General features: G+C 40.8%; 2 protein-coding genes, 3 non-coding genes and 1 pseudogene across 5 annotated transcripts; 5 read left to right on the forward strand and 1 right to left on the reverse strand.

The window, feature by feature from the left end:
- The first annotated feature begins 54 nt into the window (after positions 1-54).
- Positions 55-6,900, forward strand: med17 (mediator complex subunit 17). The gene is made up of 13 exons (XM_088301334.1): positions 55-200; positions 867-1,111; positions 1,176-1,339; positions 1,790-2,009; positions 2,088-2,224; positions 2,507-2,588; positions 2,707-2,859; positions 3,333-3,463; positions 3,825-4,009; positions 4,761-4,898; positions 5,057-5,174; positions 5,661-5,820; positions 6,038-6,900. The coding sequence occupies exons 2-13, from the start codon at positions 877-879 to the stop codon at positions 6,244-6,246; spliced, it is 1,932 nt and encodes a 643-aa protein (XP_088157460.1). The 5' UTR covers positions 55-200; positions 867-876; the 3' UTR covers positions 6,247-6,900.
- Positions 6,311-11,547, reverse strand: vstm5 (V-set and transmembrane domain containing 5). The gene is made up of 4 exons (XM_088301335.1): positions 11,052-11,547; positions 9,120-9,446; positions 8,570-8,713; positions 6,311-7,498 (listed from the first exon to the last, which is right to left on the reverse strand). Exons 1-4 carry the CDS (start codon positions 11,296-11,298, stop codon positions 7,467-7,469), a joined length of 750 nt encoding a protein of 249 aa, XP_088157461.1. The 5' UTR covers positions 11,299-11,547; the 3' UTR covers positions 6,311-7,466.
- A 2,176-nt stretch (positions 11,548-13,723) lies between these two features.
- On the forward strand, positions 13,724-13,873 carry LOC148333149 (U2 spliceosomal RNA; annotated as a pseudogene).
- A 170-nt stretch (positions 13,874-14,043) lies between these two features.
- Positions 14,044-14,239, forward strand: LOC148333150 (U2 spliceosomal RNA). The gene has a single exon (XR_015844503.1). It is a non-coding gene; the product is annotated as a U2 spliceosomal RNA (small nuclear RNA).
- A 1,032-nt stretch (positions 14,240-15,271) lies between these two features.
- LOC148333151 (U1 spliceosomal RNA) lies at positions 15,272-15,435 on the forward strand. Its single transcript, XR_015844311.1, has one exon. It is a non-coding gene; the product is annotated as a U1 spliceosomal RNA (small nuclear RNA).
- Positions 15,436-16,390: 955 nt separating this feature from the next.
- LOC148333152 (U2 spliceosomal RNA) lies at positions 16,391-16,581 on the forward strand. Its single transcript, XR_015844409.1, has one exon. It is a non-coding gene; the product is annotated as a U2 spliceosomal RNA (small nuclear RNA).
- The last annotated feature ends 177 nt before the right edge of the window (positions 16,582-16,758 follow it).

Below are 16,758 nucleotides of genomic sequence, written 5' to 3' on the forward strand. Positions count from 1 at the left end.
TATCTAATATTTCAAATACTTTAACAGTTGCATTAGCACTTTCCACCACAAGAAGCGCTATTTCCTCCGTGGATGGTCAGTATTCATCATCTGTCAGACGAAGAAGAGCTTATAGTCGTGAATTTATTTGTCACGGCGGAAACAATAACACATGTTAAAGGAATAACCTTTACTTTCTTACAAGTTGCTTAAAAGCGGAGGTAAGAAATGTCTAAATGAAATGTGGACGTCGATATATTCGTTTCGCTGTTTGGTGCTCTAAGCACACACTCTGTGATTAGCGTACAGCTAATGCTAGCCCGTTTAGATAGCAAAGCAGACAAATAGACCTTCTTATATTTATGTTTTCCCCATCGGTAATACTGAATGACTATTTAATTACCTATTGCGAGTAAATTGTCTTAGCAACTAATAGGTCATCCTTCAAAATGCATGAACCAGTAAACCTCATTCATTCAAATAGAGCTGGGGTAGGAAAGCATTAAACTTAAGGGAATGTATAATGTTTAAAGAACGGTAGTGAAACCTGACATTGATGATCGATGTCCAGGAGACATAGTTGGAGGTGACAGAGTTGAAGATGCCTAGAGGGAATTGGGACAGAATCAGCAAATTTGCTCATCATTGGGACAGCACATACTGTAAAGTTTGCAGAATGCACAGATTGAGATGGTTTGGACATGGGCAGAGAAATGAAGCCTCTGGGTAAGAGGCGAAGAGAAGGGCGGAAGAGGTTTTAAAATGTGGTAAGGACTATTAATACTAATAATGACTTGCAGAAGACACAGGACTATAGAGCAAGAACTGAGACTTTTTCACATTGTAGCAATTGTATGACTCTCATTATATTGCTGTTCACCTTTCAGCCCCGTCATCATGGCCAGCGGTCCGGGTGTGAGAGTCAGCATTGAGTCTTTCTGTGAGAAGCAGGTGCAAGAGGTGGCCCTAGACGGAACCGAGACGTACGTGCCGCCCCTGTCTATGTCCCAGAACTTGGCTAAATTGGCACAACGGATTGACTTCAGCCAAGGATCTGGCTCTGAGGAGGAGGGCGCTGACAATGAACCCCGCGATCGCGAGTGGTGCAAACAGGAGCCAGAGGAAGAAGAAGGTATCACAAAGACAAGTGTGTGTGCTATATGTGCAGTGAGTTATTTTCTTCTTCTTTCACGCAGGAACAGTGAAGTTCCAGCCGTCCCTGTGGCCTTGGGACTCCGTGCGTAACAACTTGCGGAGTGCCCTAACCGAAATGTGTGTCCTGTATGACGTCCTCTGTGTGGTGAAGGAGAAGAAGTACATGGCGCTCGACCCAGTTTCTCAAGATCCGTCCATGAGCAAGGTGAAGTGAAAACGCTCTCCAGACTGACTGATTCATGATGCAGTATATCGTATTTGAACTCGGGGATGCATGTCTATTCTGCCTATAAAGTTTTCCACATGTGGTGTGATTTGTGTTTTATTTTATTTTCACATAGTTGTGCTTTCATAAAAATCAGTTTAAATTAAGGTAAATAAACAATGTAGAATCCCATTGATGGGCTATCAGAATAGCATTGGTGTGGCTGTGTTATAACACTTTAAGTAACAGGTATTTGCACACAAACGATGGAGTAATACTCATGCAACCTGCTTAATAATCAGTTATCTGAATTTTTTTTATCTGACAAATATGGTGACTTGCATCTGTAAAATAATTAAATAAATAAAATCCGTATTGCTCAGGCCCTAATGTTTCCTTTCAAAAACATATTTTAAATACAATTCCCTCATCATTTTTGCTTTGGTTCAGACCCCTCAAGTGTTCCAGTTGATGAGCAAAAAGAAATCTCTGGCCACAGCCGCACAGCTCCTCCTGAAGGGTGCAGAGAAGCTCAATAAATCAGTGGCAGAGAACTTGGAGAACCGGAGGCAGCGAGACTTCAACGCGGAGCTGCTCCGGCTGCGCTCGCAGTGGAAGCTGCGCAAAGTCGGTGACAAGATCCTGGGAGACCTCAGCTACCGGAGTGCAGGTGAGGAAAATATTTTACGATGTGGTTGTGTTGTCAACCGAGTCTTTTAACGATATATGGTGTCATTTATCCACGCAGGCTCCCTGTTTCCTCATCACGGCTCATTCGAGGTGATCAAGAACACTGATATTGATCTGGACAAAAAGGTCCCGGAGGACTACTGTCCCCTTGACGTACAGATCCCCAGTGATCTTGAGGGATCGGCCTATATTAAGGTAAAGGAGTGAGAAACATTAAAATACATCTGTACGGTGATTCACATTTATTTGCAATTTACTTTTCACAAATTTACCTAATCTCATTTTCTTGGAGTAAACAATTATTCACTGAAAATCTTACCAATGTGTTTTGATGGCCTTTATATAATGCTCTGTCAATTGGTGCCATTTTTTTTTTGTCAAACCAGCTCACTTTATCCAGAAGTTATCATCCAATTTTCTTCACTGTATGAAGAAACACTAAATGATCGCTCTAATTGCCACTGGGAATGTCTGCAGGTTTCCATCCAGAAGCAAGCTCCGGACATTGGGGATCTCGGAACGGTCAACTTGTTCAGGAGACAACCAAAAACCAAAGGAGGTCTGGGGTCAATGCATAATACTTAAGCAAATTTCTTAGTGTATATCATGAAGCTATCCTCTATGTTTTTTTTTTTTTAAATCTGGACATTTTTTTTAGTAATATGTCACATTGCCAGGTTCGCAGCCGTGGCACGTGAAGTTGGAGGCGGCTCAGAACGTTCTGCTCTGCAAGGAGATCTTTGCGCAGCTATCTCGGGAAGCGGTCCAGATCAAGTCGCAAATCCCTCACATTGTTGTGAAGAATCAGATCATCTCACAGCCCTTTCCAGGTACTCAGAATTCTTGTCACTAGTGCCCGACCTGTTAAAAATAATAGAGTAATAATTATGACCTCCTTTAAACTCTGCAAAAATGTTTATTTTTAAACACACTAACATATTTACTCATTCACTACTAGCTGAGTAAAAGAAAAATGGATCTTTGACGCCTTTAGCCGTCAATGGCAGTATAAAATGATTGGCCTGTTTTTCCTCTGTTGTGAAATCAATCAAATACTAAAGGACAAAGTATAGCAAAACAGTTGAATGTGCTGTCTGGAATTCATATCTTTATAGTTGAATGCGTTGAGGGACTAAAAATAAAGTTGTTTTAATCATTATATATATTTTTAATTAATTTGTAATTTTATTCTGGCAAATGTGAAGGTTGGACCCAGCTCGTGATGACAAGTAATATTTTTATTTTTTTATTTTTTACACTTTATCTCACTGACTGAGTACCAATCCTCTTTGTGCCTCTGCAGGTCTGCAACTCTCCATCTCGTTGTGCCACTCGACAGCAGAGAAGAGAAACCACCGGGCGTCTCCAGAGAAACCCAAACCAGATGACCATCTTTACGTTCTGGAACATAACTTGCATCAGATGATGCGGGAGGTGAGACTTTTTGGGGTGGTGGATTGAATGAATTTTCGCAAATCGTGGCCGGCGTCTCTATTTACTCAGCCACAAATTGGCCTATTAAAAGCTTTGATAATAATAGGCCATTTATTTTACGGTTTATTCTTTTAAGTTGTATTTGAAGATAGTTGAATAAATAGTAAGTTGTGAAGCCAAAGGATAATCGTGTTTCTTAATCGTAATTTCAATAAATCGAGATTTCACTATCACTCAAAATAATGGTGATTATTGTGTTGTTGCTGTTTTTTTTTTTCTTCCTCCTTTTCATAATTGCCGAGCCTTCTTTTGTGAACCCCTCTTTAAATAACCTCACTGGTTTCTTTTGTCCTTGTCGCAGTTCCACAAGCAGCAGCTGAGTTCCATGGTGATGCCGCATCCCGCCACCGCCCCTTTTGGCCACAAGCGCCTCCGTCTCGCCGGACCGCTGGCCTACGACAAGACAGAGATCAGCAGCTTGCAGCAACGAGAGGGTCTCCTGGAGAAGATCATCAAACAAGCCAAGCACATCTTCCTACGAAGCCGGTAAGGCGGCTTCTACTACACCGGGGTTTTTATAACTGCTGTCTAAGTGGGCCAAGCGAGAGAAATCATTCAATTTTCCACATTAGCATCATATCTAATCATTTTGATTTCCCCCAGCCAAGCAAAACTCATCGTGGCTAAACTCATTAATTAGCCGTATTGTGATGTCACAGTGGGGAGGAGTCCAGAAGGGTTAGCTCACATAATTTCACACTTGGGCAGTCAATCCAGAGACCCAATTATATGTATGAAAACTATTAAGCACAATCCATAGTATGACTCAATGTCATGACAATTTCCTAGTTGTCATATTTAGTGAGTGAGAGGTCTTAAATTTGCTTTCAGTCCAGCTGAGTGTCAACAGTGAGCAATGACATTGGTACCAAGTGAAACTATGTGAAATATGTCCGTATCTGTAGAGGCTTGCAAATAATAGAGGTCTTACGCAATATTTACTCGGTACACATTTCTGGTCCTTAGCCACGGTTTTAATACAATCCCGGACCTGTATTGCTGAGTAATACAGGATGGCCGAGTGGTCTAAGGCGCCGCGTTCCGGACCCAGTCTCCCCAGGAGGCCTGGGTTCGAATCTCGTGGCTGCCAGGATGGCCGAGTGGTCTAAGGCGCCGCGTTCAGGACCCAGTCTCCCCAGGAGGCCTGGGTTCGAATCTCGAATTTCCCCATTGTGGGACTAATAAAGGCAATATTATTATTATTATTATTATTAAACAACTTTGGGGCATTTGTCAGGACCGCACGCACCATCGACAGCCTGGCCAGCCGCATCGAAGACCCTCAAATTCAAGCCCACTGGTCCAACATTAACGACGTGTACGAATCCAGCGTCAAAGTACTGATCACCTCTCAGAGCTACGAGCAAATCTGCAAGTAAGTGGTGGAAGGGGGGGCAAAAAGGAGACTGCTGCAGTTTGGTGGTGTGAGATTGATTTGTTGCAAATGTAAAATATTTTTGCCTTGGCTCTGCAAAGGTTGGAGAGATGTAGCTCTAAAGGACTGTGTGCATGTTTTTTTTTTTTCTTTTTCAGGTCAATCCAGCTGCAGCTCAACATTGGCGTAGAGCAGATCCGAGTGGTGCACAGAGACGGACGCGTCGTCACTCTGTCGCATCAGGAACAGGAGCTGCAGGACTTCCTCCTCTCACAGGTATGGCTACGCCGACCACCAGGATCGATTAACCAAGAAGTTAGTTGTCAATAATTGCGGCCTGCCGATTAATCGGTCAGACGTACTTCCGGGTGACAGTAGCGCTGATGGCAACAGTTGTAGACAAATCTTTGCGTCATTTGATCAAGTTAGAGCGTTTAAGAATGGTAAATGGCTTGAATGATGATTTTCGTCATCTTTTCTGCCACCATAGTTTGAATGTGTAGTGTCTGTCGAAAAAAAGATGTTTACAAGAGGTAACGAGCTTCCAAGTGAAGAAAAATAAAATAAACTTGCTTGAAATTCAGACATAGCAAACATGAGCAATGAGTCGACTGGCTTTTCTGTTGCTCGGATTAATGGATAGCGCTATCCCGAGCTGCGTTACCTAGCCGTTTTGTTTTGCTAAAATCTTCAAACCCAACCCAACCTCACAAATGTCCCTCCTCGGCATTTTTGGACGACACCGGCTTGTTCTTGTGGCAGATGTCCCAGCACCAGGTGCACGCGGTGCAGCAGCTGGCCAAAGTGATGGGCTGGCACGTGCTGAGCTTCAGCAACCACGTCGGCCTCGGCCCGGTGGAGAGCATCGGGAACGCCTCGGCCGTGACCGTTGCCTCCCCCAACGGAGAGTATGCCATCTCAGGTGAGACAAGACAACTTCTCAAAACATAGGGCGTGATACCCTGCTTTTAAATTCTCCTCAATCCCAGTTATTTTCTATGAATTTCCATGGAAGGTTTTCAATATGGAATATTTGCAGATCTCAACTTCCCATGGAAACATAACGCAACCCCGATGTGTTTTATCATGCGTGGTGAATAAAGCTCAAGTCCTGATGTTCCCTTTTCTTTCCCTCCCAGTACGTAACGGTCCCGAGAGCGGGTGCAGAGTTTTGGTCCAGTTCCCTCGCAGCCAGACCAAGGAGCTGCCCAAGAGTGAGGTCATCCAGGACGGCAAGTGGAGCCACCTCAGGGGTCCGTACAAGGAGGTCCACTGGAACAAGATGGAGGGACGTAACTTCGTCTACAAGATGGAGCTCCTCATGGCTGCCCTTACCCCTTGCCCTTAAACGAAAGCCTGGCCAGATGGACCGGCAATTTCACCATATAATCATGTTACAAAAAAGATTCCAGGCCCTTTTCCCTTTTATTCTTCCAAGGAGGACTTTTACAAGACTTGTTGTAAGCTACCTGCTCACGTCAGTACACTTTTGATTTTGAGGGAAAATAAAGAGCAAAAAAGTCTACTCGTGTTCCCGTGTGGCCTTCTATTGCAGGGGTTCTCAAAATTAGGCCAGAACTTCGCGGGACCGTGAAATTATCTTGTATCATTAAAAAATAGCTACGCCTTCCTGCTTAAGGTTTGATCCAATTCAATGCGCTGATATTATTGGGATGGAGTATGACATAAATTTGACACCCTTGCATATATAAAGCCAGGCAGGCTTATAATAACCAAAATTATGATCTATTTCTTCAAGCTCACATCTGTATTTTTTTAGAATAGTGTTTCTAGAAAATAATGGTGCTTTTTTTTTTTAGAGCATTTAGTCCTGTTTTCTACAAAATAGAGGTGTATTTTTTTAAGAATAGTCATATTTGTTTTGGGGGAAAAAAAGGTGGATTTTTTTTTTTAAGAATACAGGACTGTCCCATTTTTGTAGAAAATAAAGGTGTCATATTTGCAAATGTAGATCTATAGATTTTAGAAAAGAAAATGTATTTCTCAAAATATTTGGGGTAAATTGAAAGCTGTATGAAATAGTTTGTTTTGATTACCGGAAGTTTTTTTTTTTAAAAGATGTATTTTACACCAAAAATATTTTTCTGCAAATACTGACGAAAAACATTAACGCATTTTACCCTGCACCCCACTTTTTTTTTTACTCAGCTCTCCTGCCAAATTTCTTGAACTATTCAAATGTCAGGACTTTTCCGCATTCTCAAACTTCCATTATTCCCCAATTTCTTTTCCACTCAAAAAGTTTCAGAACCCCTGTAGTATGTTGTCTGTTGATGTCACATGACCAACGTCATGTGACCATGTGTACTTGGGAGTGTTGAGTGGAAGACTCAATTGACCGAGTGAGCAGGCATTTACTCCAACCAATCATGTGTTTTGTCAATAAATACAGTTCATATTTACAGTGATGTCCATGTATAAAACAAAAAAAAAATTAAATCCTCTGAGAGCACCTCAGTCTCAATTTTCATGGACCAAATCCATTGCACACAAGAATAAAAGACGGTCCTTCCAAGTCCATGTGAAAAAGTAGTCCCGGCCAACATGTCAAAGAGGCTGCAGCTCCGTTGCGTCATTTTCTGCATAAAGAAAAAAAAAAAGGGTAGAGTCACTTGAGACACTCAGCAACCTTTGTACTTGAAAACACGCCCTATGTCTCACACAATAGATAACCAACATTCAAAGCCAGACAGTCCTTCTTATGGCGTTGCACTCAACACATGGTGACTGTAGCAATCTGAGTAAACAAGCAGGCAGTGGTGGGAACAAATCAAGTGCTGTGCAAATTAATGTTCCATTTTTCCAGTACAATGGTGCCAATTTCTGGCTTGCACCTGCGGCCTAAACTTAAAATACGAGCTGAACAAATTTGAAGCATTGTGATTTTAATATGCAATTATTTTATTTTTATTTTATTTTTTTTTAAGTTGAGTTTTTTTTTAAGAAACACACTAAAAACCACAGTCATAAATGTTTTTTGGGGTAAAATGAAGCCACTTTTAGGATGTTACAACTGTCACAGCAAATAAAAAATATCAAAAATAAGTTTCATTTCACACAAAAGCTCGTTTCCTCAGTTTTTTCTAGCGAAAGGGCTGCGAAACCAACCTCTGGTGAAAAAATAGAGTTTAGTTTTTATTTTGATCGATTTAATGTGTGTTGACAGCAGCAAACATCACACGATTGTATTCAAAACTTCCACTGCTCATTACAGATTTTTTTTCTTCTTAGTTTAATGCAGCATACCGGTAATTTAATTAGAATCATTTGTGGCATCGTGTAGGCCCAAAATAAAATCCTCGTCAGTTATTGTGCCCTTCGCTTTTGTAAATAGTGAAACGTTGTTGTGGCAGCAAACTAAAGACAAACATTAGTTGCCAGAACTACTTCTTGTATTATTTCTTCCTCTTTATTCTTTTTGTCTTCCATTTTAGCATTCAGCAATTATGGCATAGCTGTGCCATAATTAATTCATTTACTGCCATTGACGGCTATAGACGTCAAAGATATTTTTTTTTTTACTTGGCTGGTAGTGTGTGTTTAAAAAAAATAAAAAAATAAAATAAAAACATTTTTTAACCAAAAAAATAAATGATCATTTAAATTGGTTAGAAGCGGATGTTTCTCTAATCCACGATTTAGACTCCTACCTGGCATCTGCTTCCTGCGTCGGCATGCTTTTATCTTCTTGTAGGCTTTGTTCAAGACCCACGTGGCCAGCATGAGGAGGCCTACCAAGCAGCCCAGCGCCAAGGCCGACACCGACAGGTACTGCAAGTCCTCATACAGAACCTCTGGGGAGGGCAATGGGGGAAAGCTGGGAGTGTTAGTTTTTTTTTGTGGTCATTTTTCAAAATTGTTCTGCCCCAGTTCACATTCAAACCCACGTTAAATGGGAGCCAGCACACAGTCAGCACACACTTGCTTAATTTAAAGTCTGATTAACCTCAAGTTCAGATGCTCTAGTAGGCTTTTCCTGACATATTTTTGCTTTCGCGCAGAAACCAAAAAGTTTTGTGCTAACACTGACTAAACCAAACTGTCATAGTCTGCTGTTTCACCAGCAAAGAGCGTACTTGTCCATTAACCTTGAGCTGGAGATCAAGAATATTTCATAAATACTCAAATGGCTTGCCACAGGGAAGTGTTTTAAATATGGAAGGGGGAAAAAAAAAGCCTAACAGATCTCCTTTCACTCACCGTTGACTTTCAGGACAAATCCGGCATCCTTGCTTCCGCCCGTCTCATCTGTGACCGTCACAACGTAGTAGCCGGTGTCCTGCAGCCGCAGATCCGACAGTTCCATGGAGCCGTTGTCGTGCGCCTCCACACGGCTGCTGTAGTCGGCAGTGATGTTGACGAAGGCGCCCGGCCGCCAGATGCCGATGGCGCGGCTCACCGAGGAGGACATGAAGGTCCACTGGACGGTGGGGGTGCCATTGCAGGTCACGTCCACGGAGAAGAATACGTCCTCCTGCACGGACCGGGTTAGGCTGCTCTGGGGGGACTGGATGGAGATGGCCCCAGCTTGGAAAGAGGCAGAGAAAGCAGGTTAGTTCTCAAAGTTTTTTTTCTTGTGTGTAAAATTTCAAGGTGGTCTCCTCCATCTAATTTAGGCTCAGCTATTTCAAATGACAGTTTTCTGGCAGAAAATCTAACACCAGCTGAGGGACACCCCTTTTAGCAAAGTGCGGCTAAGCAACCTCAACTCCCCCATCAAGGTTGTCCGAAGGCGTTTCGGTGGACCTTCTGGTTCTGCTGTTTGCTCAATGAGGCATGAAGAAAGAATTTCATCCAAGAATGCCAAGACGATGTCGCGGAAAAAAAAAAAAGGTGCGAGGTGCGCTTTTGCTCATCGATTAAATAGCCTCCGTGACGTGAATATAAACAGCACACAGGAAGCAAATATAGTCACACTCTGTACTTAAATAGACCATCATTGTGTAAAAAAAAAAAAAAAAAATACTGGTGATGGTAGATGTACTGATTCAAATGTTGTGACTGTTATTGTCGTCATTGGAATGGTATGATTTTGTTTAAAGGATGTCCTACTAATTGGAAGGAAATTTTCAATGATGAACCACTCCTTTGCAATTGTTTCACATAAAGCAAAGATATAAAATGGACAAGAGCAACTCAACTGTCACCTCCTCAGTGAAGCATGGACATGCATGACTGTAAATGCAACTAGTTCCTATTTGAACACTGAGCTGTGAAGCAAATGTGCTAATCACTGTGCTTCCCCTTTCCTTTTTCCTCAAGAGCAAAAAAAACAAAAAAGAAAAGGTTGTCACTGGAACTATCTCAGTTTGTCCACACTGTCGTTCATGTTTATAAGGCAATTTTAAATGTTAACTTTACAGGAATAAATTCTGATTTTTTTGGGGAAAAAAAAAATCTTTTTGAAAGAATAAATTTGAGTATTTCTTTATATTAAAGTAATCTTAAAAGATGAAATTCAAATAGTTTTTGCGTAAAAAGTGGTCATTTCATCAGAATCATGTTGCTTATTTTTCAAATTAAAGGTGTAATTTTACGAGATTAAACTTGTATATTTTTTATACCAAACTAAATGTTAAGACATGCGAAGGCAGCTTTATTTACATAGCACATTTCATACACAAGGCAACGAAACATTACCTAAAAGCATTTACAAACAGCTAATGACATTCAGAAGCAAAGCGGAGAAAATAAAAGCATTAAAATTACTAAAAGAACCTAGATTGAAAACATTTAAGTACATTCACAGAAGACTTTAAAAACATTTAAAAAAAATACGATAAAGAAATTAAACTCCATCCATCCAGTGATTTATAGACAAGTAGCAGAGTTTTAAAATGTATTCTACAGCTGATTAGGAGCAAGCCCTTAAAGCCCTTTAGAACTCGCACTTTATTGAATTTTGAACTTTTATTAAGATAAAAATTAGTGTGATAACAACTCGTCAGATTTTTTTAAATGTAAAATTTTCACTAAATTTAAATTTTTACAAGAATCTATAATCCATAACTTTTCGCTCTGTCACCAAAAACATCGAGCTGAAATAAATGGTTTCTTTTCCTTTTTTCTTATATGACTCTCAACGGAAAACAAGTCAGACATTCCCGTCCGAAGAAAAAGTTGAGCGCTTACCTAGGTGACACATGTACAACGTGAAGCAAAGGAGCACAATAATGTCGTGGACATCCCAGAGCCGGTAGTACAACATTAGCATCTCAGAGCCATCGGTTGGTTGAAGAGCACCAAGAAGAATGTCCTCCAAGCCACTTGACCTTTTCGTCGTCTTTTTCAGTCCTTGTCTAATAGTGATCCCAACATTTCCTCGGAGTCTTCCTCGTGCCTCTTCGTCCTCTCGGGTGCTTGTTGAGCGTGTGTTCATACCTGCACGGCCAGCACGCACCGATCAGACAGGTTGAGCCGGAGGTTGCTGAGTAAACATGTACCTACACTCACACGCGCACAGATAGCTGAAGAAAGAAGAAGGCCAAATGGCATTGGGCCTTCCTGCTTTACTGAGTTACAAGTAAAACAGGCACTTTGGGGCCACACGAAAAACCAGCATTGGTTGAAAGCCCCTCGGCCCCCCTCATTGTCTGACTATACCTGGTCGAACGTGCCAAACAGGAAGTTTGTGAGTTCACACACTCGCTTGTTTCACATGAAGAGAGAGAGAGAGAGAGAGAGAGAGAGAGAGAGAGAGAGAGAGAGAGAGAGAGAGAGTGAGAGAGAGAGAGAGAGAGAGAGAGTGAGTGAGAGAGAGAGAGAGAGAGAGAGAGAGAGAGAGCTCAACCTACTCTTTGGAAGTTTGGAAGCTTGACCATAGGAAGCCGTTTGAGCAGCATATATTCGACTATTCAAAATCATTGCCATCCAGTTTTAACTCTTTCACTGGCAGCCATTTTCAAAGCAGAGTTTCCCGTGTTTACTGCCAGTTGTGTTGACTAATCTTTAAAGACTCACAGATGATTTATTCTGCGGCAATATTATGACCTTTGGAAGCCACACCCAAAATAAAATCTATATCATGGTTAAGGATTGTATTGTGTTAATGGTATTAGCTTTAGCATTTACGTGACAGAATATCAATCATTAACAGGTTCACATTTGCTACAGGTGTTAATATGTTTTAAGCAAAATGCATTTATCAAATGACACGAGAAGTAGTGTGCACCGTTATGACAAGTGATTGTGTTAACTGGTTTTATATTAATCTCACATATTATATTCATATATTACTTCGTTTAAATGTGTTTAATTCTGCAGACTTTATGAATTTGCAATCCACATATTCAATGCACAACATAGTCAGTCTGTACATAACAACTGTCGGCAAACAGCATTTCGTAGACAGCGAAAAAAATATTCTGAAGAACAGAAAACAAAATGTAAAAAAATAAATACTCAGAAAAACAAGATTTGTGTTTTCTTGAGTTACAGCTTGACCATCTGATTTCAAAGTGGCATTCAAGATCACCTTTGATGTCAATGTTCTTACGTAGGGTGCTTAATTATTAAACATTCCATATTGACCAAAATAGTGGCTTTCCCTTAAAAAAATAAATAAAACTAAAAATCATCGTGAACAGCAATTTAATGTAAATAATGTGTGTTTTGATGAATTTTCGTTTATGTAATGACAACGTCCCAAATAACCCTGAACGTTACTTAAGGAAAAACGAAAAACGGGCGGTCAAGTGCCACCAGATTAGCTAACAAGTTAGCCCGAGAAAGACAAATTGACTTTTGTTGTCGAAGACCGGCGCTAAATATGACTACGGACGAAAAGACTTCCGTTAATTGTCAAATTTTGCTACCGGTGACCAGATAGGAGGTTTTGATTAAGATAAGTTGGATGTAACTTCTTCTTCTCCCAAACTGGTAAGATAATTCATTTGCACCTTGGCCCACACTTGTGACCTTCAACATACGCATGCCATTCGACACGATAACAAATACATGTGCTTTTGGATTAGACACTTTTTTATACATACTGTATGTGAAAACAAGTGGTCAATAGCCTTGTCCTTGACTTTGCTGGATTTTTTTTTTTTTTACTTCCCTCGATCGTTTGCACTAACAATTTGCCAAATTGAAGTGATTGATAAGTCTATTATGTGTGTGTAGTTCACCTCCACTGCGGTGGTGGCGCCCTAGTAATGATGCTTGTTACAATTGCTAATACGAAACAGGAAGTAGTTTGGCGACTCGGGCGCGAAACCGTGGTCATGAGCTACGTCCATCAAACAACATGGATACTTTTCCTTCCATCATAATACAAACGAAGCACGTTTGTGGCTCGTAATCCAAAATATATTTTTAGTTTCTTTCGGACTATTTAACGTGGTTAAACGGCATGAGGTTATGGCAGATTTATATTGGTCCGACGTGGATCACGTGACCGGCAAGATATTACTGAACTTTCTTTTCATTTGGAGGATGAAAAGCAACACAATTGTATTATTACGATCCGCAATGTGTTTTTAATATACTTGAAACTATCGCATTGGTCTATTTAACCATTTAAGAACATTGCGATGCCAGTTAATGGCATACATTTATTGCTGTTTCCAATTGGTCCGCTTTGGGTCACATGATCCACAATACCCAGCAATTGCTAAGCTTTTGTTTCGTTTGCAGGCTGGCAAACAACATAGTTTGTCTCATTTTTGCCCTAATTTTCACTTAAATGTGTTTAGTTGATGTTTGCCATGTAAATGTTTTCGTTTTGTTTATTTTTATATTTGTCACCGTCACCGTAGCTCGTAGTGGCGAGAATCAATTCCTCCCCTGTCCCGTTTAAAGTTATCGCTTCTCGGCCTTTTGGCTAAGATCAAGTGTAGTATCTGTTCTTATCACACCTCTGAGGAACTCCTTGAAGCATCCTGGCAGGTTTTATCTGTCTGGATTCTGTTTGAGAGGGTGGGATGAAGTCCCACTTCGTAAGGCGATACTACGCTCCTGCACAACAGATGTTGAAGTGCTTTTTTTAACAATTGCTTTTTAAAAAATATTGTCTAGATGTATTTTAGATACATTTTACTTTACACCTCTATGTCAAACATGCTGCTTTTTTAACACGTTACCACAGAACTAAGATTGTGCTCCATGTTGGAGAGATGTGAACATCAATGTCTACAGTAACAATAAAAATTTTGCAAAAGAAAAAATCTGTTCTTATCAGTTTAATATCTGATACGTCCCCTATCCGGGGACCATATATTAAATTGATTTTTGGAACTGGGAGATGGAATAGGGGCTTGCTCCGTCCACTCCACGCATCGACCTGGTATTGCAGTACTTCCAGGAACGGTGCACCCCCTTTACTGGTCAAAATAAATAAAAAAACAAACAGTGTCAGTTGGTATGTTGCTGTATTATTTATGCATTTGTGTTCAGTGATCAAGTGTCATGAATTATTTAGATTTTCGTCAAATGCCATGTCATTCTTAGATTGGGATTTTTTTTCTCTTCTTAAATACAACCTCTCTCTTGCTCCGTTATTCCTCTAATCTCGTTGCACACTGAGTACAATGACAATAAAGGGCTTTCTGATTCTAACGTTACGTACGTCGGTCATATAAATAATGGTATCAAATATAGATTCCCAAATGTTAATTTTCTATACTGTTATAATATTGGCGCTTGGCTAATCGAAAACGTAAATTAAGGAGAAGGGGATGCGGGGCGACATCAACGCTAAGGCGTAACTCGATGAGCGGAAGTACTTCTCGGGAGCCTTTAGTTTTCAAATTTAGTGTTTTCAGTGAACGTAAGCATAGTCAGATATAAATATTTGAATGTGTGATTTTAAAGTAGAATTAGCTCGAGTCACTTTCTTAATGGGAGCCAATGTCTTCTCGTTCGTTTAATCGGATTTGTAGTACCACGTCTCCCCAGCAGAGGGCTAACTCCCTGTTGTATAGTTGAGGTTAGTACGATGTATTTGGGTTCAGTTGAGTTTATTTTCAATGCATAATGACGTGTTTTAAAAAATCCGACACAAGATTGCGCATCATTAAAGGAAATAGCTTAACATAAAATCGAAATCGTGAATTCATGTGGGCAGAGTCATACGAATATGTTGAACCACGCCTCGAACTGCGCTCTGCAGCCATTACTTACTTGGGTCAGGCGGTACAAAGGAAGCGATGCATGATGGGAATATTTTGAGAGAGTCTTTCGACCTAATTTATAATTGTTTGTTGACTAAAGGTTATATTAAATTAGTGTACAAGTGCAGCTTCGTCCAGTGAGTGTATTTTGTGTGTGTGTTCACGAGTTTGTGTTTAAGAGACCATGACTGAAGATGGCGTGTGTGCGAAAGACTTTTGCCCTGGCGCCATGTACAACTCATACTTACCTGGCAGGGGAGATACCATGATCAAGAAGGTGGTTCACCCAGGGCGAGGCTCAGCCATTGCACTCCGGCTGTGCTGACCCCTGCGAATTCCCCAAATGTGGGAATCTCGACTGCATAATTTCTGGTAGTGGGGGACTGCGTTCGCGCTCTCCCCTGATGTATTGGTCAAATCAAAGCAATAACTGTAACAGTGTTAGCAGGCTGTCAATGCGTATATAACGACTGAAGATAAGGTTGGTAATCCTCTGAAAAGACTGCATGATAGTATTTCTGCAAAAATACACACGTAATCCTCAATTAGCGTCTGACACGTGTCTCAGATAAATTCTGCGTATGTGGAGAATTTCCTCCAACACATAAACTCAATTATTGTGATTCGTCCTCACGATTATACTCCTTGCCTGAAAACTCAGTTATCAGTTAAATGTCATTTATTCCCCCTGTGGAAATTTGGAGATTAATCGCCATCCCGTCACGTTTACAATTCGATTTATTAGATGTCACTTGTTATATCTGACGTGCCAACTTGCGTGTGCCTTTACAAATGGGTGTGTGCAAGCTCTGCTCACAGAGGAGAGTTCGTGGGGTGGTTTTTGATCCGTCCACTCAGTCACTCATGGAGACGTTGTTGCAGTTCACTGCCACGCCAGTGGTGGCACTAGTCAGTGTCGATGTCAGTTGATAAACAGGAAAAAGGAAGCAAATGGTTGAGGAGGGCTGAATGATGGAGGGGGGGTTTGTTAGATATTGATCAAACTGATTTTCGCTACGCTAAAACTACTATCACGTTGGTGTATCGTTATAGTTGAATATCACTCATTGTGTAATTTACTCTTATAAGAACACCGTGACGCTATTAAATTAGATAAATGTATAGCTGTATTTTGATTGGACGAGCGTGGGTCACATGACACACGTCTCCGAGAATTTGTTTAATTTAAATGGAGAAAACATGTGTTAGGCACATTATCGTTCAAAGGATGTGTGTAATTACAAATGTAATCGTGAGTAAATGTGTGTTGTTTTGAATTTGTGTGAGTTTTACGTTTGTCACCATCACTGTAGCGAGTTCTGTCCGGACTCAATTGCTCTCCTGTCGCAATTTACAGTTATCGCTTCTCGGCCTTTTGGCTAAGATCAAGTGTAGTATCTGTTCTTATCAGTTTAATATCTGATACGTCCCCTATCCGGGGACCATATATTAAATTGATTTTTGGAACTGGGAGATGGAATAGGGGCTTGCTCCGTCCACTCCACGCATCGACCTGGTATTGCAGTACCTCCAGGAACGGTGCACCCCCTCACCCTGGTTAATGGTAACTTGTCTAACGGAATCACAATGATAGTCAATTATTATTAAATCAGTCACGTTATACAAATATAGATTGTTTTCCCCCCAATTTAGAGGTGATGCCACCCCGAAGAGAGCTTTGCAACAATTTGGATAGTCATAAGAGCAGAGATAAAGTGGTCAGTGGT

The sequence above is a fragment of the Idiotropiscis lumnitzeri genome, chromosome 7 (genome assembly GCF_059441095.1).
Source record: "Idiotropiscis lumnitzeri isolate Australia: NSW breed Sydney's pygmy pipehorse chromosome 7, RoL_Ilum_1.0, whole genome shotgun sequence".
NCBI classification, from domain to species: Eukaryota; Metazoa; Chordata; class Actinopteri; order Syngnathiformes; family Syngnathidae; genus Idiotropiscis; species Idiotropiscis lumnitzeri.

Coding starts and splice junctions, on each gene's coding strand:
- med17 (XM_088301334.1), top strand. CDS start 877: ATGGCCAGCGGTCCGGGTGTGAGAGTCAGCATTGAGTCTTTCTGTGAG. Junction 1,112..1,175: donor GGAGCCAGAGGAAGAAGAAG/GTATCACAAAGA, acceptor TCTTTCACGCAG/GAACAGTGAAGTTCCAGCCG. Junction 2,225..2,506: donor AGGGATCGGCCTATATTAAG/GTAAAGGAGTGA, acceptor GAATGTCTGCAG/GTTTCCATCCAGAAGCAAGC.
- vstm5 (XM_088301335.1), bottom strand. CDS start 11,298: ATGAACACACGCTCAACAAGCACCCGAGAGGACGAAGAGGCACGAGGA. Junction 8,714..9,119: donor ATTTGTCCTGAAAGTCAACG/GTGAGTGAAAGG, acceptor TGCCCTCCCCAG/AGGTTCTGTATGAGGACTTG. Junction 7,499..8,569: donor ACGCAGGAAGCAGATGCCAG/GTAGGAGTCTAA, acceptor TTCTTTATGCAG/AAAATGACGCAACGGAGCTG.